Source organism: Bos javanicus, chromosome 4 (assembly GCF_032452875.1).
Source record: "Bos javanicus breed banteng chromosome 4, ARS-OSU_banteng_1.0, whole genome shotgun sequence".
In the NCBI taxonomy this organism is placed as follows: domain Eukaryota; kingdom Metazoa; phylum Chordata; class Mammalia; order Artiodactyla; family Bovidae; genus Bos; species Bos javanicus.
Genome location: NC_083871.1, coordinates 104,615,173 through 104,637,833, shown reverse-complemented (window position 1 = coordinate 104,637,833; position 22,661 = coordinate 104,615,173). Strand labels below are relative to the sequence as shown.

Below are 22,661 nucleotides of genomic sequence, written 5' to 3'. Positions count from 1 at the left end.
CAGGAGAATTTGCAGCCTTCAAGTAGCCACACCATCATGACAGCATCTACTCTTATTTCTTAAGTCTTGTGTTCGTACAATTTGTTAACATCAAAACACAGTTCTGTTCCTCAACTCTTTTTAAAGTTAAAATTTTTCAGTGCGTAAGCTGGTGTGGAACAGAAGGAAATTTCCCATCCAACAAAAGAGGGAAGAATGTTTTAGGAACCAGAATTCTCTGCTGCCAGTGTTTCTTCTTCAACACAAATATCACAAGTCTGCCCACTCCCAGGAAGAAAGAGGAGAGACCCTGAGTTCTGACCTTTTGATGGTCAGGCATGATGGAAAGAAACTGCTGCTACAGCTTGGGAGATTTGCTCTGGGAAGTCTGCCAGTCAACTTTGCCCTTCTAACCACCAGATCAATATGTGGCTGATCATCTGATGGGGCAGTTGCAATCACCAAGCCTTGTTCTCTTTCCTGTTCTGGGATTGTGTTGTGGAACCCTTTTCCCTAGCCACCACCGGTTCATTTCTGAGGGATGGAACAAAAATGCAGCATGCCCTTCCTGTGTGGTGCATGTTCAGTCCTTGACAAATTTTTACCAAAATGAAGCTACTTTATTTAAAAGGAGGGTGAGAGGTGAGGAGGTCACTTTGGGTGTGGCGGAAAGGGAATGCTGCATCTTTTTCCTGGGCTGCTGGGGCTCTGGCCTTGGCTTGGCCAGCCGGAAGCGCTGGCACGCATCGCCTTCTTTTCCCATTGGGTCCAGCAATGAAGACGAGTGTTTGGGTTTTTTTTTTTCTCCACCATGTAGCAAGTTCTCAGGAAAATACAATTGATATCTTCCTCCTAAGCTCTTCCAATTAGTCACCAAGTACTTATGTGGTTACTTTGTCCAGGGCACAAAATGCCTGTATCTAATTAAAAGCCTACAAAACTGCTTGATAACAGTTTTGAATGTGAGACATTTATGTAATTTAAATGTAAGGTACAAGTTTTAATTTCTGAGTTTCTTCTATTATATTTTTATTAAAAAAAGAAAATAATTTTCAGGTTGAATTGGAGTAAAATAATATTACTTCCCACTAGAATTATATATCCTGGAAAATTGTATTTTTGTTACATAAGCAGCTTTTAAAGAAAGATCATTACCCTTTTCTCTACATAAATATATGGGGAGTCTTAGCCTAATGACAAATATTTATAATTTTTAAATTAATGGTACTTGCTGGATCCATACTAACATCTTTACTAATACCTCATTGTTTCTTCCAACTTACTCCTACACTACGTCCTACATCTTCTTCCTAGTCTTTTATCTAGAATATGCAACCTCAAATAAAAATGGTGGTGTCCTCATTCATTCTCCTCCTTCCTTTTTTCCCAAGCCTGATCTTCAAAAGGTTGGTTAATTTGGCAGCTGAGTTCCTCCCCAGGCAGAGAATAGACCAATTTTAGGTGTATTGGGACTGAGGGAGGATGTGTAAAGATTAACATCAGTAAAGAACCGCTGTGGAGTAATTAAGAACTTTGTTCTTTATAACTGGAGAATATAACCTAATCATAACTTCCCTCAGCCTTTACTAAAGTGTGGCGTAAATCACAGTAGTAGCAAAGAAAGTGACTCTGGATGTGTTCCTGGCCAGTACCTCCCTTATCATGAATGTAGACTCTCTCATCAAGATTTAGGAATATAAATCAAATCAAATGTGCCCAGCCAAGCTATGTAGTAAGGGACCTGAACAATATTAGGCAGAACCTATAAAATAAATCAGGGAATTAGAAATTATTTAAAGTTTTCAAATTGTAAATTGCCCCGGTGTCTTTCAGCCTACTGCCATTATTTTTGCTACAATACCTACATTTCAGAGGAGGGCCTACTGAAAATTCCATGCAAGTGGAAAATAATCCTCAAGTTATTAATGAGTTTGAAAAGCAATGAGTTCTTAAGTCTTTGTGAGTAGAGCAAGATCCTACAAAATTCAGAAATAGTAAAAATGGATTCATGCTGATTTGAAGAGCATCTGTGTGCATAATATAATGCTGCATCTCTTTTAAAAGCAGTCTATTTTTCTTTTTAAATTTGTCCCCATAGATGCTTTTGAACATGAACATGCTTATGTTACCTTTTCCGAGGTTGGGAAGAGCCAGGAGCTCTCAGGCAGGGCCCCCTCCCTCAGCTGGGCAGGAGCTGCTCAGGAGGAGCTAGTTATAGAGGAAGCTTAGCGTTGGCATTTTCAAAATTCAAGGTGATAACGCTTTCTTCTTCCTTTCTGTTTTAGAATAGATTGCTGTCTGATTTGAAAAAGGGAAATAGATTTGATCTCAAATGAATCTGTGCCCAGAAGCCAGGCTCAGGGTATTCAGAGATTTGTATAGTGCCCTCAAAAAATAACAAAATTTTAGCTTTCCTTTTTTCTTCTTTTCTCCATCAAATTCTTTTTTCTCTAGTTTACAAATGACATGGAAAAGGAATTTCCCCTGAGTTTTGTATGCCTTTTTTTTTTGGCTTAGACTATAGATAGGCGTGTTGAGCTCCTAAGAAAATACAAGGAGGAACTCTTTGTTGTGCAGAGCACTTTATGAGTAGTTTGTGTGGATAATATGTGACTGCTTCCCTGACGAGCTTGTGAGGCTGTACTTATGTCTTTCCTGTAAGGCAGCTGCAGTGCCTTCTGTAGTGTATATAAGGAAAGATTACGCCTTCTGAAAAATCTCAGAGCAACCGTAAGATTATTTTAAAATATGTAGTATGACTGATGGACTTTTTCATCATTAAATTAGTCTAGCATCTAAACTTTTACCACTGAAATAATATTGACCAAAAAGCAATTTATAAAAGGTATTTGTGAATAGAAAATACAATGTGATCATTTGTACTTATGTGCACCTTAAAAGAGGAATTCTGTCTAGCTGTCAAATTCTGGTTCCTTAACATCCAGTCCTTGATTGTGATTGAAATCTGGTAGGACGTGCTGGGGCACGCTAGCAGATAAAATCCCGTATACTCTAGGATAGATGTTATATTTATGTCAGTGTTGGCAAAGAGCATTGTGTAGTAATAAAGAATTCAAGACTTCAGCAATGTCAACCTGAAACTTTGTAAATATTTCCTAGATTGTTATTTGATGCAGTCACAGCTCTTTATCACACAATGTTGTCTTTCCCTCATCAGGCAATTTTAGAACTGCTGCACACCCCTCCTCAGATCTCACCTGCCCCTCCTGTACATTCACCTCTCCAGCCTTGTGCACACCTCATTTAGCTTTAGTTTGAAACACATTGCAGGGTTCAGGTGACCTCTTCAAAACTACCTCCTCAGAATGAGGTAATGAATAGTTATTTATTTTAAAATATGAAAAGTCAGGAGCTCTAGAATATGAAGATGATCTAAGATTTTAACTTTTATGTATACTTGTTGAGCACTCTCCTTTTGTCCTAAAGGGCATTATACATTTAAGCAGTAATACTGAAAAATGTAGCTCAGAGTAACTGAATGTTGTTGAAAGTGGTGCCAGAATCTGTTTTAGGGGTACGTATCAGAATCTTAATCTTAAATCGGTTACATGAAATTAAATAGTTAATGGTAACACTTGACTAACAGATATAATTTTAATTTTCGGTAGGCTTTTAGCGAGACAGTAAGTACATCTTCATAATGAGTTAGCCACAGCTTCATCACATGCACAGATTTTCCTGTTGAGAGACTGCCCAGTTAAGAGGGTAGAATGATGAACCATTTTTCAGGATTCTCTTCTTTGTCCAAACTGGCATTGTGAGTGCTAGAATATCAGCACTTTCAAACTAGTGATTCCAACTATTAGGCTATTAAAAAGCAAAACAAACCAAACAAACCATAGCCAGACATGGGAAGTTTACTATGAGTATAAACAGCAAATAGCTTACAGGTCATACATTGAAATGGTGTAGGTAAGGCGTTAGAAAAATACCTTGACAATTTGCCAAATGATCTTACTGTGCCTTCATGATGCAATAAAAAAAAAAAAAATTTAGCATAAATCAGTGATTTGTGAAGAGAGCAGCCACCCTGGTCTAACTCAGCTGTGTTAATATTTTTTAGCGTGCAATTTAGACTGCAAAGATAAATGCACTAAAGAGTTTATAGCCAAAATCACATTTAAAAAATGAGAGAAAACACAGGTAAATTTTCAGTGAACAAAATTATTTTTTTAAAGTACATAATCCCTAGTATAGTCAGATATATTTATCACATAGAGCAAATAGGTTGAAATCACAATTCAGTGACATTTCTAGAGAAACTTTTTCTACTCCCATAGGTTCTTCAAAGCATGGAACTTTTATATAACAGAAATGTGTGACGGTCATTTTAAATTGCTGTAGTTTGGGGCTGAAGTACTGTGTGCTGGGCAGCAATCACATGTATTAACTAGTGAGAAAGGAGAAATTAAGATATAGGACAGAATTTGATTTTCTTGTTCCCAGATTACTGCTGCCAACCTAGACACTGAGTTTCCAGAGGCTGAAACGTAAACTTGCAGCTCAGCAACTGTTTTGCAAATTTAGTGGGACTGTCCTGCTTATGCTGTTCAAAAATGCTCTGAGGGCCAGGTGGGGCCTCCAGGGGCTCCTCTCTGAGGGGACATCAGACTAGCTAACGACCTGGCGGGCGGATGTGAACCGGACACACTCCATGGTGTGCTTCTTGTATCGGTCCCTCGCCACCCTCAAGAAAGGCTTCAGCGGGTTCTCTAGACGTCTCCGCTAAGGTGTGTTACTAACAGCCATGGGTTGTTGAGCACCCGAGGAGTGCAGTAGCATCTCTGCATGATTGTATATTGGCCCGAAGAGAATGAAGTGGCCAGTGTACTCATGTTCCATGTTGCTAGCTCTGGTAAACTGAAAATACTGGTAAGATTTTTGTTTTATCAGTACACTAGAGAGTAAGCTTTGTTTTGTTGTTTTTAGATAATCAGTTTTCACTTCCATTTGGAAAGACATTTAAATTGAGTTTCAGTCCTAAATTTTGCCAGTCATGGTAATTAGCAGTTTCTATCAGGTATTTTTAAGGTAGAAGAGGATAGAAACATAAGTTCTAAAAGCTTAAGGTAACCGTGGTTTATTTTAAAAGGTTTAGGGGTGGTTAGTCTCTACCTCAAAAAAAGTGAGTGAATCTTTTATTTCAGCATTCACAAGTTCGGCTGTTGTTTTTGTAATACTTTTTTTTTTAACCTTTTGACCCCCCTTTACCTAAGTGTCAATGTAGTTTTATTAATTACTAAGTCAGTTTCATTAAAATGTTTATTTAGCAGTTTTGACTAATTGCAATGATTAATATAGCCAGTTGTGCATGAGGACACAGCCAGTGAGTATATCTGGGTTTTTTTTGTGATGCTTTTTTTCTTAAGACTTCTGTAGATTTATGAAGTACTCATTGAAAACAACTAAAATACGTTTATTCGTGTTAATATGGAAAAAAAAAAGCTATTTGCAGACCATCTGCTTCTTCTGGCAGGCTGAGCACATTGTCCATCACCCACAAGTGGCTGGTTCTCATCGCAGAATCTACGTAGGGAATCGGGCGTGAAATTCACTTAAGAGATAGAGCAGAGGAAGTGTTCTGTTTACAGGAATGGAGATGAGAGTTATGAGTAAGTTGCTTAGTCAGTTGGCTTTGTTTTGAAAATTATTGTGTTATATTTGTGTTAACCTACTTGTGTTTTGACAGTATATGTCACATAGGAAGAAACCTCAGACTAGCATAATAACAAAGCTCAGACTAGGCACAGATGTACACAGAATGGACCAAAATGGGATGGGGGAAGGTATGGGAATAAGTCTAGGGGTAGGGAAAAATTGATGTGAGGGTGGGAAATAAACTGTAATTACCTGAAATAAAATGTAAGAGTGCAATAAGTGTGCTTTTTATTCTAAGCTGTGAATGGGTTTTTTTAAAAAAGCATTCCTTCCCAATGCATTTGCCTATGTTCCATAGCTGATTAAAACCAGCTATATAAACATATGCCTTTTTATTCATGTTAATTACCAATATAAATGGCTAACCTTTACGTCTTATTTATCTTCATGTTATGTTAGTTTACATACAGGGATGTGTGTGTGTGTGTATGCTATAAATTTTCCCTCCTTCATTTAAAAACGCGTTTGTTGGATCCTCTCTGTTTCCTTAGGCCATGCCACAGCTCATAGTCTCAGCTTGGCCTTCGTGTCACCTGATCTGAAGGACTATCACAGTGACGTAGCTCGTTCATTGGTTGTACACACTCTAACCCTTTTCCTTGCTCAGCAATTACTGTGTCTTCTAAAACAGTGTACAACCATGAGATTGCAATTAATTGTTTGACATATGTCCCTTTGAATTCTATTTATTAGTTATGATTGATTGCTCTTTGGTTTGGACCAAGAAAAACGAAATCCCACCTCCCCACCTTTTCACTTATTTCTTACTTTGAGGACAATTCTGTAAGAGAGAGGAAAGGGAACTCCTTCATGTTTTAACTGCAGCAAGTTAATGGCCCTGGTTTACACCAAACATTATGGTGATTCACATTCACATTCCTCTCCTCTCTTGCTGCCAAAGGTTTGGGTTTTGTTCAGTTCTGCTCAAGCACTGAAAAAGTTTTCATGGAGTCTGGAGAGTGCCCAGTGAAAAGATGGTTTTTAATTGTCCACAGACCTTTCTGTTCCTGCTTTGCAAAAATTACAAAGGAGTAACTATTTTTAAAGCTTATTTTTCAATTCATAAAAAAGACATTTATTTTCAGTCAGATGATGTCTCCTTGTCCCTTAATCCTCAATGTTTGCTTGAATCTTTTTTTTTTTTCCCGACTTTCTCCCATCCCCACTTCTTGATACTTCTTGAGTTCTCTTTCCTGCTCAGGTCCTTTCATTTGTACTTTGGAGTTTTTTCTCATGTAAATTTGTACAATGGAAAATATTGTTCAGTTTGGATAGAACGCATGGAGAATTAAATAAAAAAGATAGCTGAAATTCAGATTGAAATTTATTTGTGTAAAGTTATTTAAAAACTCTGTACTATATAAAAGGCAAAAAAAGTTCTATGTACTTGATGTGAATATGCGAATACTGCTATAATAAAGATTGACTGCATGGAGAAGGCTTTATCAGGACAGTTATTTTCCTAGCACTGTCACATTCAGTAACGGAAGGAGGGTTCTGACAGTTCTTTCAGGCAGTGGAGGGACTTGAGAAGTGTACACTGTTCCATATATAGTGAAATTTTACATAGATTTCAATTACTGCTTGGTGGGCAAAAGGTATTTATATGAGAAATACATTTAAAGTAAGTTGTCAAGATAGATACTTGGTACATCGCACCAGTTACCCTCTTGTAGAAGTGACAGTTTTTGTCTGATGTTGATGATCCTCAAGCGCTGTGTGATGGTGTGATGTGACTGTCCCCCTTCCAGGGGCTCAGGCGAAGGGTGTGCTGTAATTGAGTCGTATAAGTAGTAGTCTGGAGAAGTTCCATCTTCTGAACTGTGAATGGTATCTTTCAGACTTTTTTTTGACACAACTTCCAAAGATATATTTTCTATAGGAACACAGACTGTAGGCAGAAATATATGTATTTGAAACTATGCATTCATGTTTTAAACTTCCCATTTTAATGCTGGCTACCTTAATACATTTGATCTCATGAAGTTTGAAAGACATCTAGAATATCATCAACGCTACGTGATATTACCAGGCAAAATTTCCAGAAGAGAGAGAAATAATTCTGAAACTTTACTGGGAAACCCTGTGTCTGAGAACAATATAAACAGAAGTCTTCAAGATGGCACATGTTTGAGGAATCTGGTTTCTGATCTTTGTGCCCCTCCAATGAATAATAAAATGCTGAGACAAGTATTTTCTCTGAACTGCAGTTCTCTCATCTGAAAAATGTAATTCTGTAATACCACATAACAGAAACTCTTAAATAACCTTCATACATGATGGAGTGTAATTGTGGATTCACTTCTTAATGCATTGTTATAGTTTTCCTTAAAATCTAGTCCAGAATTGTGAATCCTTTAATTATTGTGATTAAATTTTATTATTATAAAGAAACATACCATACTAGCTTTTCTGAAATTGTATCAGGGGTTTAATACAGTTTGAGCCTACTCTCTAGGCTATGTAGTTCTCCTAGACTTGTAAAATATTAAGAGCCAAAAGAGCTCTTAAAGATTATATGGTCTAGGGAATTCCCTGGCAGCCCTGTGGTTAGGATTCCATGCTTCCACTGCAGAGGGTGAGGTTTCTGTCACTCGTGAGGGAACTAAGATCCCACAAGCCATGGGGCATGGTCCTCTCCCCACCAAAAACAAGCTTTTGTGGCTCAGTCTTATGGATTACATGGTCTCCTCGTCAGCTACTAAATATGAATCCCCAGGGATGACTTGGCTAGATTCATGCAGCCAGGACTAAAAAGTCAGGACTTTGGTTTCCAAGATCACTACTCTGTCAGTAAATAGGTTTCCAAGATCACTACTATCTACTTGCTTCCCAGGTGGCGCTAGTGGTAAAGAACCTGCCTGCTGCCAATTCAGGATACTGAGGAGACACCAGTTCGATCCCTTGGTGGGGAAGAAATGGCAGCCCACTCCAGTATTCTTGCCTGGAGAATCCCATGGACAGAGGAGTCCATAGGGTCACAGAGTCGGCCACGACTGAAGCAACTTATTAACACACAAGTACACTATGTGGTTGTGATGGCTATAGTGAAACTTGGATATAAAAATTGGTGTGGACTCCATGGTACTGAATTTGTAGCTAGAAAAGGAGATTGTGGCACTTGCATATTCCACTTGCTCTTCTGTCTGCTCCAGTCAACAAGCCCACTGCTCATGCAGGAGATAGAAGATACAGGCCGAGTGCTGAGGCAGGCCAGTACCGGCTCAGACAGCTCCCGTCTCCTCCACTATGCCCTGCTGTCCTCTGAGGCTCCTGATGAGATGGTGGCAACAGGCACCGGGGTCTGCCTCTTCCACAGACTAGTTCCAGAGGCAGGTGGGACCAAGAGGACATCTGTAGTTCCCAGAAGACACACAACAAGCATTCCTTCCACAGTACCTCTGCACCTCACAACTTTATTAGGTAATCAGTTGTGTTATTTACACTCAGGTTTCCATAGGAAACTGGGTAAACTCACACGTGTGTTCAATTTTGACACAATTATTTTCTGTTGCCACCAATTCTTTCACTGCCTACCTTTCCATTTATGAAGGTACATCTCTCCATCTACCAGGCCACAGCATAAAACACTTTGTTCTTTTAGCCAGTAACTAGGAAGAAAAAGCCATCCTAAATGTCTGTCTTGCTTTAGGCAGAGGCATCTTGCTTAGGCATCTGCTGAAATATGTTTACAGTTTGTCTCCATGTGGAGGCTTATTTATAAAAGTCAAACTAGGATTCAAGGGTCATTATAAACTTAGTTTGGACCCAATGGTTTGGAAATAACAGTTGCTTCCATTTAGGCTATCTCCTTCCTGCCAAATGTAGTTCTGAGGGCTTATGTGCAAATTCATTGAATCTACTTAATCCATTTTACAAATGAGGGCATTGAGGCAAAGTTCAAACAAGTAATCTGCCCAAACTCCCAGCAGGCATTCCATAAATAAGTGACCAGAGCCAGGAGTCAGACCCAGCAAGTCTGGCTCCAGGGCCTGAGTTCCTCACTGTGCCAGTTTTCCAAACTGCAGATTGAAACCCATTAGTGGGTAGTAAAATCAGTCTCAACCAACCATTTGTTTAAATGTAGAATAGAATAAAAATGAAAATATAACAGGTAAGTTTGCATAAAACTTTCCTATTATATATGTATGTATACACATACACACACTCTAGGTCATGACATAAAATGACTTAAGAGTAGGTAGGTCTTGATCACAAAGCTTTACTCTACCTACCTCACTCAGACCTACAGCCAAACAACCAGGATTTGAACCTTAGTTCTCTAACTGTTGGAACTTGGGGAAGTTACCTAACCGCTCTACAGTTCAACTTAGAAGTTAAAGTTGGATGTGCAAGTCACTCAGTCGTGTCCGATTCTCTGCGACGCCGTGGACTATACAGTCCATGGAATTCTCCAGGCCAGAATACTGGAGTGGGTAGCCTTTCCCTTCTCCAGGGGATCTTCCCAACCCAGGGATAGAACCCAGGTCTCCTGCACTGCAGGCAGATTCTTTACCAGCTGAGCCACAAGGGAAGTTCAACTTACTCATCTCTAAAATGGAAAGAGTATGAGGAGAGTAAGAGGTTTGTTCCTTTGAGAGTAAGCTGGCTGGGACAATTTTTGCATCAGCACAAAGTGATTTCACAGCCCAGATATAGAAAAGAGGATTCAGCATATGGAGGCCACATTGGCCGATTTTAAAAGACGGCTAGTTTAATCTTTTAATTCAAGTCAAGCAATTCTGATTGATTTTTCAGGAAAAAAGCTAATGGGGTTATCCTACTTGAGTTCACTGTAGTCTTTCCCAAACAACTCTATTGATGGGGGGAGGAGCAACAATGGAAAACAACAAAAACTGAGACCTAAAAAGTACATAGGAATCTGATGGTCTTCTAAAGACCACGAATACTTACCAGGTGAGACAGCACACTCCTACACAGGTGAGTAAACACAAAACCAGGAGTGTCCAACACCTGTGCATCAGGCTCAGGACTGCTGGAGGCAACGGTGGGGAGGGTGAAAAACTTTGACTTGCTTCTGCTTTTGCTGCCATTGGGCCCATTCTGACCACTGGGGAGAACAAAGGGTGAGTGAAAGCCTAGGAACTAGGAACTCAAGTTGGACCACCCCCTGCTTAAAACTTGTGAGAAGCTTTCTCACTGCCTGACCTCATCTAGTCCCACCCTCTCCTCCCTTGCTGGAAGCCCAGTGGACTTTCTGTCCCTTAAACATGGTGACCCTGGTCCCACCCTAGACCTTGGTCCTTGCTCTTCCTTGTCCCTGGGGCACTCTTCCTTCAGACCCCACACAGCTGGTTCCTGCTCTGTGTCAGGTTTCAGCTCAGATGCCTTCTGTCCACCAAAAAGGATCAGCATGGACCCACCCAGCACCCAGTGTTAACTGCCTTCACAGCAACTTTCTACTTGTCTGTCTGTCCTTACCAAAGTCTGAGTTCTCATCTGTCTTGTTTAGCATGGCAGTCCCAACACCTAGATAGTCAAAAACATCAAAATGTGAACAGCTATGCTTCTGGGAAAGTCCTTAAGCTACTCTAGTGCATATTTTTATCTGTAGATAGAAAAAATTCTGTCCCACCTCCTCTCAGAATTATGATACTACAGAAAGTTGAAAAGTACTTTGAAACAAACTCTTGAAAAACTGCATTGTCCTATTTCACCCTTATCTCACATTCTTCTGGCCCTAAGAATTCCTAGATAGAAACATGTCTTGCTGCTGCTAAGTCACTTCAGTCGTGTCCAACTCTGTGCGACCCCAGAGACGGCAGCCTACCAGGCTCCCCCATCCCTGGGACTCTCCAGGCAAGAACACTGTCTTAAGAGTTCCACAAATGGTGACTCAACACAGTGTCGAGCCCACAAGAGATACATAAACACAAGATGGACTGTACCGACCTCTAACCTCTGTATACTTTGGGCAAGAAAACACTAGCAGCAGAGAAATGGCATGATCTTTACAAACTGTCAATGTACATGTGACTAGACAGCTAAGCAGGGAGGCAGCATGGCACTGCTGTTAAGCATGGGGTCAGACCTCATGTCATTCACTCAGCAGTGTGTGACCCTAAGTAAGGTGACTTCATTTCCTTGAACCTTGATCCTCACTGATCATCTATACCATGGGGTACCCAAGAAATCCACAAAAAGGGCTACAAGCAGTTGGCACAGCAGTTCAGTGCACAGGAAATCATCATCAGAAATATCCATAACTCAGTTCCTCATTCTTGGCCAACACACTTTAATTTACAACTTTAATATACAATATGATGTCCTTAATTTCTTGAAATTCTCATCTGGCTCCTGCAGGGAAACAAAAGTTGGAAAGCTTCAAATCCATCGCTCTTGTTCATTCAATTATTCAAGCATTCACTGAGCATCAATCATGTGAGTAGCCTTGCAGAGGAGTCAAATCACCTTGCTTTCTCAACAGGCTTACAGTCTAATCATTAAAATGTTAATGACTGTGTGCAGGAATATTGGAAAATGTATGAGAAGACAGGAGAGGCTAGTGCTGCAGACCTACTAACACTGGAGAAACAAAGAAGCCTGGTGAGGACAGGGACCTCTGCCTGGTCCATAGCAAAGCCAGAGACACAAAACAAGCTGTAAAACAGCTTAACTGTTTGTCCCCACCCCCCACCCCACATACTCAAAACTGCTGTAATTTTTATGTCAATAAACTACTTCTAATTAAAATAACAGCAATACTAGTAGTCTGATTTAACAGGAACACTTAACTGACACTTAATGCTTCATATTCTTTAAAACAATTTCCAAGGTGTTTTGAATGATGGCAATTATTAATGTGCAATGGTTTTTTTTACATTTTTATGGAGGTGTAGTTAAAATAAAAACGTGCAGATACTATGGGTTTAGTTCAATGAATTTTGACAACTGTATACACCCACATAACCCCTACCCTACCTCTACAGTTTCACCAGTTTGTAGACTTGATATGAATGGAATCATTATGTACTTTTAAGTGACGTTCACTCCTTTTGCTTAATATGAGGACTCTCAGATTCATCTAAATGATCGTCTTATAGCTTGTTTTTAATTGCTGAATTATTATTCAGTTGAATGAATATACTTTAATATGTTTATCCATTCTCTCATTGATGTACAATTAGGTCTAGTTTGGAGATATTATGCAAAATTTTGTACATGTCTCTTATGGAGACATAGTTTTCATTTCTCTTGAGTAAATCCTAGGAATACAGTTGCTGAATCCTAGGATACACGTTTAACTTCATTAGAAGCTGCCAAACAATTCTACAAAATCACTGTACTGTTTTACACTCTTACTAGCAAATATTGCTAGTTGCTCCAAACTGTCACTAACATTTAAAGCTGTCAGTCCTATTTTAGCCATCCTAGTAAGTGTAAGAGATATCTTACTGTAGCTTTAATTTGCATTTCCCTGGTGATTAATGACATTAAGAGCCTTTTTCATGTGATTATTGGCCACTCATGTATCTTTGTTTGTGAAGTATCTGCTCAAGGCTTTTGCCCATTTTTCAGTTGGACTGTTCAATCTAATTTATGATTATAGGGGTTCTTTACATATACCAGATACAAGCCCTTTGTTGGATATAGATGCTATATTTTTTCCAAATTAGTGGCTTATATATTTCAGTCCTTAATGGTATCTTGTGATAGCATAAATTTTTGATGAGGCTAAATAAAAGTTACTGTTTTATTTTAATCAGTGCTTTTCTCCAAAAGTTTTTTGTCTGCCTTAAGATTATTAAGATAGTCTCCTGTGCTTTCTTTTAAAAAGCTTTAAGAGTCTGGGCTTTATTTTACATCTATTATCCATGCAGTGTCTTAATCCCTGAAGGATTTGTGAGGAAAAGAATTCCTCCCAGCTATCTTCCTTTTGAAAGAAAAACCTCCTGTTCTGGAAAATGAAAGGGCCATAACCTTTTACTGTTGAAAGAGTTAATTTCCACACAATTCCAATATGTAATATTCCCATATGCTCAAATTTTTAATTAGAACTATTTTTGTAACTACAAACAAGCTCCCTATCTATCTTGTCCAGCCAGCAGAGCTGGTGCTTAAAGTCTTTGATCAATAGACAGACAAATGGGACCCTAAACTGTAACAAAGCTTAAGAAAAAATAATTTTTTTAAAACATGAAAAGGAAGATGAGACTAAAAGTGTGTAGGGGGAAGAAGGGGCAGAATGACAGCAAATGTGAAAACAGGAAAAGCAGAAGTTAGACATGATGTGTTAATTATTCTTTATACTGTTATAAAATGCACTGTTTCTTCAGAATCACCATAGGTGCAAAGTCAAAACATGTTTACAGACAAATGTTAAACATAACAAGAAACATGGGGTGCACCCATTTGGCAAGAGCTGAGCCTCTGTTTTCAGTCTTCATCATCCGGAGGGATACCCAATTCCTCATCCGTCCACTGGGAAGGGTCGGGATAAGGAAAGTGACCCTAAGGACAATCAATTAAAAAAAAAGTTCAAGAATCTATACTTCACAAAACTATTAATAATCTATACTCCATACAGTTGATTAAATTTTAAAAGAAATCTTGGTGGGGCAAGTGATTTAAATAATAATCCTTTATATACCCCAGGAGCAATTCTATTGCACTTCAGCCATCTGATGGTCCAACTATTCTTCAATCTGTTCAGAATGCGCCACGGCCTGAATTTGAGAAGCTTGGCCATTTTGGAGTTTCCGCCTGAGCTGGCATTTGAGTACGAGTTTTGGATGGAAGGAAGGGGGAATGGAGACAACAGATTTCAAAGACACCCCACGTCACAAGAATCCCTGAATTGTTGTGAATCCCTTGACAACAGTGTTGTCTTGAATCCCTGACAAAACATAGTGTCTCAAACTGTCCTGCCGTTCCTGCCGGGGGCCTGGGAGCTTCGTGTGGGCTCATTCCGCTTTGATCCTCATCCAGGGCCTGCCATCACCTCCTGCCAGACAGCCACACACAGATCTGACAGCCGACCCACAGTGAGACAAAGGTGTCTGTGTGCTGCCAGTCCACAGACACCAGGCAGCTTCTTTCTGGGGGACGAGGGCACAGCAATTCTGAGAGAAGTGGGACACCAATCAACCTGATGCTTCTAGAACTCACTGTGTAAATTTAAGATTTTTCCCTATCGTTAAAAAAAATTAACTAAATTTACTGAAATTCAAAGTATTCTGGATCAATAAGCATGGATTTCAATGGCCTAAAACTGTAGTTTCCTAGAGAATGGCATCTGTGCAAATGTGATTAAAAGCTCATTTGAGGCCAGTTACATGTTAGAAAGTCACCAGTAATTAATTTCCCTGCTTCAGACAAATTAGCTCACATCCATTCCACTTAACCTGGCTGCCTTGGGCCTCTAGACAGACTAGATGACATGTATCATTTAAAGACATTTAAGGGTGAAACTTAACCTGCCAATGACCCCCTACCCAGCTTGGAAGGTAAGAGAATTAGCTTCTGTAGTCTCCCTTCCAGATGCGGCCACCAATTGGCAACCGTAAGACACGCAGTATCTACGTGTACATCCCTGGGTGGAAAAGGTCAGAGATGATAATGTTTCCTAAAATAAAAGGATCCCTGCATACACATAAGGACAACATACCTCCAGATAGAAAAACAGGCTACAAACAGAAAAACAATCTAAGCTGTTAACATATCTTCCCTCCCCACACCCACAGAAGGACAAGGACTACTCTCCTCCACTTACCAGCACAGCATCTGAGTCGTGCCAGAAGCGCCAGAGAATCCAGAACCACATGGTCGCACTGAAGAACTCGGCCTGGATCACCTGGGATCTGGTCAGCTGCGGGAACTGTCTGTACCGGGGCTCAATGTGCGCACCTCCGCCAGCCCTACATGACAAAACAGACATGTGAAGCAGCTTGCCCTGTCTTCGAGCTCATCCAAAACTCTATGAGTTACAGCCAGAAACTAAACCTTTCTCTCCTCCTCCGCAAAAAAAACAGAAGGATAATGCTCCATGGTCCCTCAAAATACTCCACTTGCATAAGCGTGCTGTAAACCTGTGCAGTGGCAAAAACTGGCCTGAACTGACGAGAGGCTAATTATGATGTTCATTCAGTGAATATCCACATGTTTTACACCAGATATGAATGTGCTGATTAGCGGGGTACTGGCCCCACACGGTTAAGGGATCGTGAATCTGTAGTAGGTCACTAGCTTATCCAGAGAAACAAATCAGCAAATTAATTTTGTTCTGGAGAGGCATCTGTTTCAAAGACAAATTATGTCCTCTGCTGTATTAGTAATACAATCTTTCTTAAAAGACCACTTATGGAAAAGAGAACTTAGATCCTTTTTAATAAGCCAACAGCACTGAACAAAGCAAAGAGACTTAAACAGTAAGTTTGAACAAGTTTTTCTGTTTTTTGTTTTTTCATTTAGATACTGTTGACAAGGTGTGGGATATCATCCATAGGGCTCTACTCATTTTATTTTGTTGGAGTTTAATTATTATAGCTTGAATCTAATGTAAATAATGTAAGTTGTACCTAACGGGGCTACTTTCAAGTCCCTTTCAGCAGCTATACATATACTATTACACAGAAATGGATATAGAATTTCAAAGAAAGTTTCTATATAAAACATGTTCACAAATTTCATTCCAGGTAAGAATCAGCTTATAAAACAGTGTTCCCTTTTGTTTGACACAGAAATGAATATCTGTACAAAAACTTCAGTAAAATTACTTCAAAATGCACTACAGTTTGTGAATATTACTACTTCCATGGTTCTTGATACATATTACCCAGTACCCTTTTTATTCTCTTCTACTCTAAAAGATTACTAATAGTTACTATTTACAGAGCGTCTTATCACCTGTCAGACACCACACAAAGCACTTTATATATTATCATTTAATTTTCAAAACAACCTGATGAGATAGATCTATGGTTATCAATGTTTACAAATGAGGACACTGGAGTATTATTATTGTTTGGTGACAAAGCCCAAGCTCTTAAATACTGCCCACAAACAACATTAATTCCATATTTATGTAAATATCTATCCAACACTTTTATTTGAAAGATTCTATATAAAATATTAATAGTAATTAGCTACGGATGGTATAAGAAATGGGTTGTATTCTTTCTGCATGCATGTGTGTATTCATGTAAGTATGTATCCTTTTTTACAGTGACCATATATTACTTTTTTTTCAAACATTTATTAAAGCCAGCTTCTAAACTTTAGTCAGTTTTTAGGTAATCTTTTACTAACATATAGTACTAATTTTTTACTTATGGTAAATATGTATTTTACTTATGGTAAATATGGTATTACATTTGTATGGAACTTTACAGACTGCAAAGCGCTTCCATGCGCATTTATTGTTTGAGCCACCAATAACCTTCCGCACATGTTACTTTCAAAAGCTTCTGTCAAGCATCACTACTTTACACCCTGACTTTATCACACTGTTTCTGTATGCCAATTTTATTTAACAGTACCTATGCAGGAGCTATCTGTGCATAGAGATACTACATTATGTAAACAAACCATGGGGGTGGGAATTCAATATATTAACAACAGGCTTCCTCTTTGACAAGTTTTAGATACAATCTAGTAGTAAGTGCCCATCAGTTAAACTCATTTAAAATAAGTTTTGAAAATTATAGTTTAAACCCCTTCCCAGGAACTCTCCACATTTCATTATTGTGAGAGTTACATCTTGTTTTAACTATGAAATAAGTGGGTCATTGACTGCAAGGTATAAATCTTTTTGAACGAAGATTTGAAACACTGCAATTAGAGAAAGGATGGACGACATAATGATTGCCATGATTAAAGAATATAAAGAGTCCACAAACATCTAATTTTATGTTCCAAGAAGTTGCTAACTGCACTAAGGCAAACTAGATAGGCCTGAACATCCCTCCAAATAGAAACTACGACAGATTAATTTTTTTTTAACTTTTAATAAATCATTAAAATCTTGGCATGGAAGTACCAAGACTGCAGCGAAGAGGAACACCCCCTCGTCTTCCCACGCTCTTGATCTCTGTCCTTCTCAGGTCACACATGCCTTTTCCTTCTCTCCATCCTACATGTGTCCCAATTCCATATTCATAACAGACACGTGGCTTTAGGCAAGTCAATCTTTTCATTTAGCTGGGTCTCAGTTCCCTAATAACAGCAGCTCTTTATACAATACTTGTATTGTCTTTACTGAGTACCAGCAACTCACAACACTTCAGAGATTTGTTACTCGTTTACTTCCCTGGGAGTCAACATTATTATCCCAATTAAACCGGTGAGAAAACTCAGTTCTTAAGAGATCATGAAACTTTTCCAAGATCAGACAGCAAGAGCGTGGCAGAGGTGAGATCTGGACAGACAGTCTGGGGGCAGAATCCTGCTTTTAACCACTCTTTTGCAGTGCCTCTTGGTAAAGTGTGGACCGTGGTCAGAGGGGCCTGGAACATCACCTGGAAAAATCCAGTGTACTGTTTTCAGTCCTGCTCTTAATCTCTCTGCACTCCCAGCTTGCTTTTGGTAGACCTACCCTCTTGGCATCAGCACTGGGCTCTCCAGTGGGCTTCTCCCGCTACATCATGGGTGACTCTGCTTTTGCTCACTCTTAAATTCTGGTGTTGCAAAGGTAAACTCTAAAGGATACTACAGGCTTTGGGTTGACAATAATCTGTCAACATAGGCTTATCAACTGTAACAAACGTACCCTCCGGTGGGGGGTGCTGATAATGAAGCAAGCTATGCATGTGTGGCTTGGGGGGTTTATGGGAAATCTCTGTACCTTCCTCTCAATTTTTTTTTGGGGGGGGGGAGGGACAGAAAACTGTTCTATAAAATATTTTTAAAAAGAACACTTCCAACATTGCCCAAACATCCACTTTTGGCTCTCTTCCCACCCTTTCCCACTCCACTCTCGTGCCTTGGAGGACTAATTCTCCACTCTACAACCATAGTAACTTTTTAGAATTAAAACGTGCCCACGTGACATCTGATTAAAACGACCGATCAGCGCCTCTGTTGGAAATCTCTCAGGCAGGCCTCTGTGTTTTAGTCGGTCAGCCGTGTCCGACTCTTTGTGACCCCCATGGAGCGTAGCCCGCCAGGCTCCTCTGTTCAGAGGATTCTCCAGGCAAGAATACTAGAGTGGGTTGCCATTCCCTTCTCCGGGGAAATCTTCTTGATCCAGGGATTGAACTCGGGTCTCCCGCATTGCGGGCAGATCCTTTACTGTCCGACCCACCAGGGAAGCTAGGGCACAGCCACGCATAAGGAGCCTCTACCATTCTTTCCCTATGACCCGAGGTCTCCGGCCTCACCTCTGGCCTCATCTTGCCTCAAGCTTGAAGCTTCAAACTACCCTGTACAGGTGATTTCCTCTCCCTGACGCCCTCGCCTCCTCAGCTCCTGTCCTTGCTTCCAGATTAGCTCCAACTGTCTCCACGTTCAACTGGTCAGCTTCCCGGGGGCAGCCTCCCTCTGGCCCGAGACCGTCATATAGACACCTCTACCGGCTCCCCCGGCCCCGGCATCGCGCCGTCAGACTCCAAGTCCCAGCATGCCTCAGGGGTGGAGGCCGCCGCAGACCAGGATCGGCCCCTGCCGCTCGGCGTCAAGGTGAGGGCGTCCCGAAGGCTAGTGCCTTCCGCTAGAAGCGGGCGAAGCCCCAACCCTAGGCAATACTCACCGACGGACGCCACGGGCTCCAGCCGCCCTCGCGCAGCGGCCTCTGAAGAGGTGGCCACCAACGTGAGCGAACGGCGCCAGTCGCTTCAGAGCCGACATGCCAGCCATCGTTAGCCCGGCCGTTACCCAGACCGCACCGCCGCTCCACGTCACTTCCGCTGGCACCCGCCCGATGACGTCACAGAGCCGACCCGCCCCCCTCTCCCTGTGACGTAGGGAGGGGCGGGGAAGCGGTAATTACCTGCCCGAAGGAGCGTCTCAGTCACTTCCCTGAGGTGAAAGCGTCCGGGGCCGCCGCCTGAGCGCGCCGTTCGCGCCACCAGACGGGGTCTCGCTTTGTGGGCCTGGTGGCGCCCTGACGAAAGGTCAGGGGTGTAGACGGCCCTGGTGGAGCCAGGGATGGGCGTGCCGGACCTCGGCGCCCAGCTTCTGGAGCCCTCTGTTTCGCGGACACAGAAACTTAACGCTGACACAGCTCGCTCTTTGCTACCGGTGCTGATCTAGGCGCTGTTACCCGACCCGGACCCGCCCCTCTGCCTGCTCCTCCCGAATTAACTACTCTTCCAGACCCTCCTAGGCTGCCAGATCCATTCTGAACCAGTCTGTCCTTCCCAAAGCTAGTCCACTGTATTCCTCCCCTGCAAAGGCTACACGATTTCTTTGAAGCCTTCATCGTTATACGGCTGTCCTGCAAACATGAGCTTGATAACCAACCCGCAGCCCGTGGTTCTCAAATGTCAGCACCTGGACTGGAGGTATCAGAATCCCCTGAGGAGTCCGACCCCAGCTATTATGTCTGGAGTAGGGCCAAGGAATCTGCATTTTAGCAGGCCCCTAATATACGCGGTGCTCCCAATCCCTGGATCCTGAGCCAGCCCTGGATTCTTGGCGTTTGTCTCTTAATATTGCCTTCTATTAAGTCCTGAATGAACTCCAAACTTCCCAAACTTTGGGGAGCTGAAGAACCCCTTTCTCCATCCTTGAGAACTCCAGCTCCCAAATTCTTAGTGTCCCAACTTATGAGTTATAGTTTTCCTAAGAATTCTCGATTTTTATAAACTTACCTGCCAGCCTCACACCTTGGAGATGTCGATTTGAAATGGATCACCTGCCAAGCACTGAAGACTTCACACTGAGTGATAAGCATGAAAATTTGGAAATTTATGGAGAGAAACATAGACCTGAAATTTAGGGATTTAAGTGTATTGAATATAACTGACACTCCTCCTTTGGCAAATAATGGGCCTCCATGTGCCCAGTAGCTAGGAACCTCTCTCCCTGGAGAAAAGGCTTCCTCCGGGAGTCAGTGAAGGACAGGGAAGCCTGGAGTGCTGCAGTCCAAGAGGTCGCAAAGAGTTGGACACGACTTAGCAAACAAACAACACACCTTTCTGCCAAACTTACTGCTGGACCCTCTGGCCCTGTAGAACTCATGCCCCTCCGCACATCCAACCGCTATCCCTCCCCACTCCTGCCTTCTCCTGTCCTAACTTCTAAGTATATAAACTGTAAGAAAGAATGTACTGTTTTCTGGGGGCAAGTTGACTTCCCAGCTGATACGCAATAGTGTGGCTTTCTCTGGGACTACCATTCACTATTTACCCTTCCTAGTACATGCACAAACCATTAAGAGATGTTCATGAATAGGGAGAGCAGTGTCTTCCATCCTTCCAAAGAGAGCTCTCTGCCCATATTAGACAGCTGCCTGCCTTGCTCCCAGGAAAGAACAATGCTGTGATTCCTAGGCCACAAAAACCAAACAAACAAAAAAACCCAGCTTAAACAAAAATACTCCAAAGAACTTGATAGTCTGAAAATCCAGAGTTCAGCCTCAGCTCTACCAATGGTTAGCTCTGTCCGTTTGGACAAGTCACTTCTCCAGGTCTCAGTACCCTTCATCAGCCATTCAAGAGAGTACCTGGCCCACAGCATGTACTCAGCAATTTTTTATTAGTCAATATTTTCCTGGCTGCAAAAGCTCTTCAGGTAAACTAAAATTCACTTACCGCCCCCCATCTTTCTTGCTCAGTTACAAAATAAAAACTTTTAACTTTAATGCTGGCTTGTATTTAAAACAATATTGTTCTATAGACCATTTGTGCGGTCCTTAGCTCTAATGTTTTGCATCACTAATTCTGATTTTTTACTATGAAAAGTTTAGGGTCCCCATCAGCACACTATTTTGACTGTTTACATAACAGCAATGCATGTTTGTGTTGCAGACATGTTCTAAAAATTCCAAGGGCAAATATCCCTGACTGCCTTTTGCAGGTTGCACAATGGCTCTCTTTTTGATTCTCAGAAAAGCACACTGCAGGGGAATGAGGAAAGAAAAAAAAACTTGTTCACAAGGCTTCATGTTTATTTAATTTTCTACTTTTGTTCTTTATTATTATTATTATTATTATATATTTTTGGCTGCACACATGTCTCTTGGAATCTTACTTTTGCAACCAGGGATTGAACATGGACCATGGCAGTGAAAGCACTGAGTCTTAACCACCGACCGCCAGGGAATTCCCTAATTTTCTACGTTTAAAGGTTGCTTGATCACCCTTTCCCTCTAAGTTTCCAAAAGAAGAAAGAACTTACCTTTCCAGCAGTTTTAACACAGAAATGAACCTTGTTCTTTCTACTTTGGAGGGACTAAACTGGGATCTCCCTTCCAAGTGATGCCCCATTGCCCCTTTATCTACTTATACCCAAGAAGTAGCGTTTTCTCCTTATGAAGATGAATGTATAAATCAAGTTTAGCCTTTTTAAGATGCTTATTTTAAAAATCAGCAAATTACCTATATTAAAGCACAGCCATTAATAACCATTTTTCTCTTCAATTCAACCTGTGTTCATTTTCTGTTGCTGCTGTAATGGCTCCTGAGCTACTGAGGCCCTCGGTCCAGCACCCCACAAGGAACTACATGAGTAAGCCTGAATTCAGACCTACCCCAGTGGAGCCCCAAGATGCTTGTAGCCATGCAAGACTGAGCAGAGGACCCGCCAAGCTTCGCCTACATTTCTGACCTGCAGAGACTACCAGGTATTAAACTGCTGTATTTGTGGGTAGTGTGTATGCAGTGAGAGATAACTAATGATTATCACAGTAAGTTGATGGAATCCACTGGCTTTCAAGAAAGGTTCAGAGGTGCTGGTGTTCACTCAGGGAGACATCGCTCTGTGTTGGTGCCCCCGTCTCTTGGCCCACAGCACAAAGGCATGTGCATTTGGCATAAAGGGCCGAATGTCTGGCGGGTTTGCCCATAGGAGGGAGCTGAACAGGGTTACCTGGAGCCCCCAAGCTC

The 22,661-nt window shown here is 41.2% G+C and overlaps 2 protein-coding genes across 9 annotated transcripts in view; one reads left to right on the top strand and one right to left on the bottom strand.

The window, feature by feature from the left end:
- The window catches only part of BRAF (B-Raf proto-oncogene, serine/threonine kinase), a 178,058-nt gene extending 161,161 nt beyond the window's left edge, over positions 1-16,897 (top strand). For 3 of the 7 annotated variants that reach the window (XM_061414921.1, XM_061414918.1, XM_061414920.1), the window contains one exon: positions 14,275-16,897. In XM_061414921.1, the coding sequence (XP_061270905.1) occupies positions 14,275-14,519 (245 nt within the window). In that variant the 3' untranslated portion in view covers positions 14,520-16,897. Of the gene's footprint in view, positions 1-3; positions 6,974-8,494; positions 12,304-14,274 lie in introns of those variants that run through there. The other 4 variants (XM_061414932.1, XM_061414924.1, XM_061414919.1 and 1 more) reach the window with 3 other exon arrangements.
- On the bottom strand, positions 11,895-19,538 carry NDUFB2 (NADH:ubiquinone oxidoreductase subunit B2). Of its 2 annotated transcripts, XM_061414937.1 has the most exons (4): positions 19,364-19,523; positions 15,392-15,536; positions 14,028-14,130; positions 11,895-11,976 (listed from the first exon to the last, which is right to left on the bottom strand). In XM_061414937.1, the coding sequence occupies exons 1-3, from the start codon at positions 19,468-19,470 to the stop codon at positions 14,056-14,058; spliced, it is 327 nt and encodes a 108-aa protein (XP_061270921.1). In that variant the 5' UTR covers positions 19,471-19,523; the 3' UTR covers positions 11,895-11,976; positions 14,028-14,055. The 2 variants fall into 2 exon arrangements, with proteins under 2 accessions (XP_061270921.1, XP_061270920.1); XM_061414936.1 differs by having other exon boundaries at positions 11,895-14,130; positions 19,364-19,538.
- Positions 19,539-22,661: the final 3,123 nt, after the last annotated feature.

Coding starts and splice junctions, on each gene's coding strand:
- NDUFB2 (XM_061414936.1), bottom strand. CDS start 19,470: ATGGCTGGCATGTCGGCTCTGAAGCGACTGGCGCCGTTCGCTCACGTT. Junction 15,537..19,363: donor GGAGCCCGTGGCGTCCGTCG/GTGAGTATTGCC, acceptor TTTGTCATGTAG/GGCTGGCGGAGGTGCGCACA. Junction 14,131..15,391: donor ACGACTCAGATGCTGTGCTG/GTAAGTGGAGGA, acceptor GATTGTCCTTAG/GGTCACTTTCCTTATCCCGA.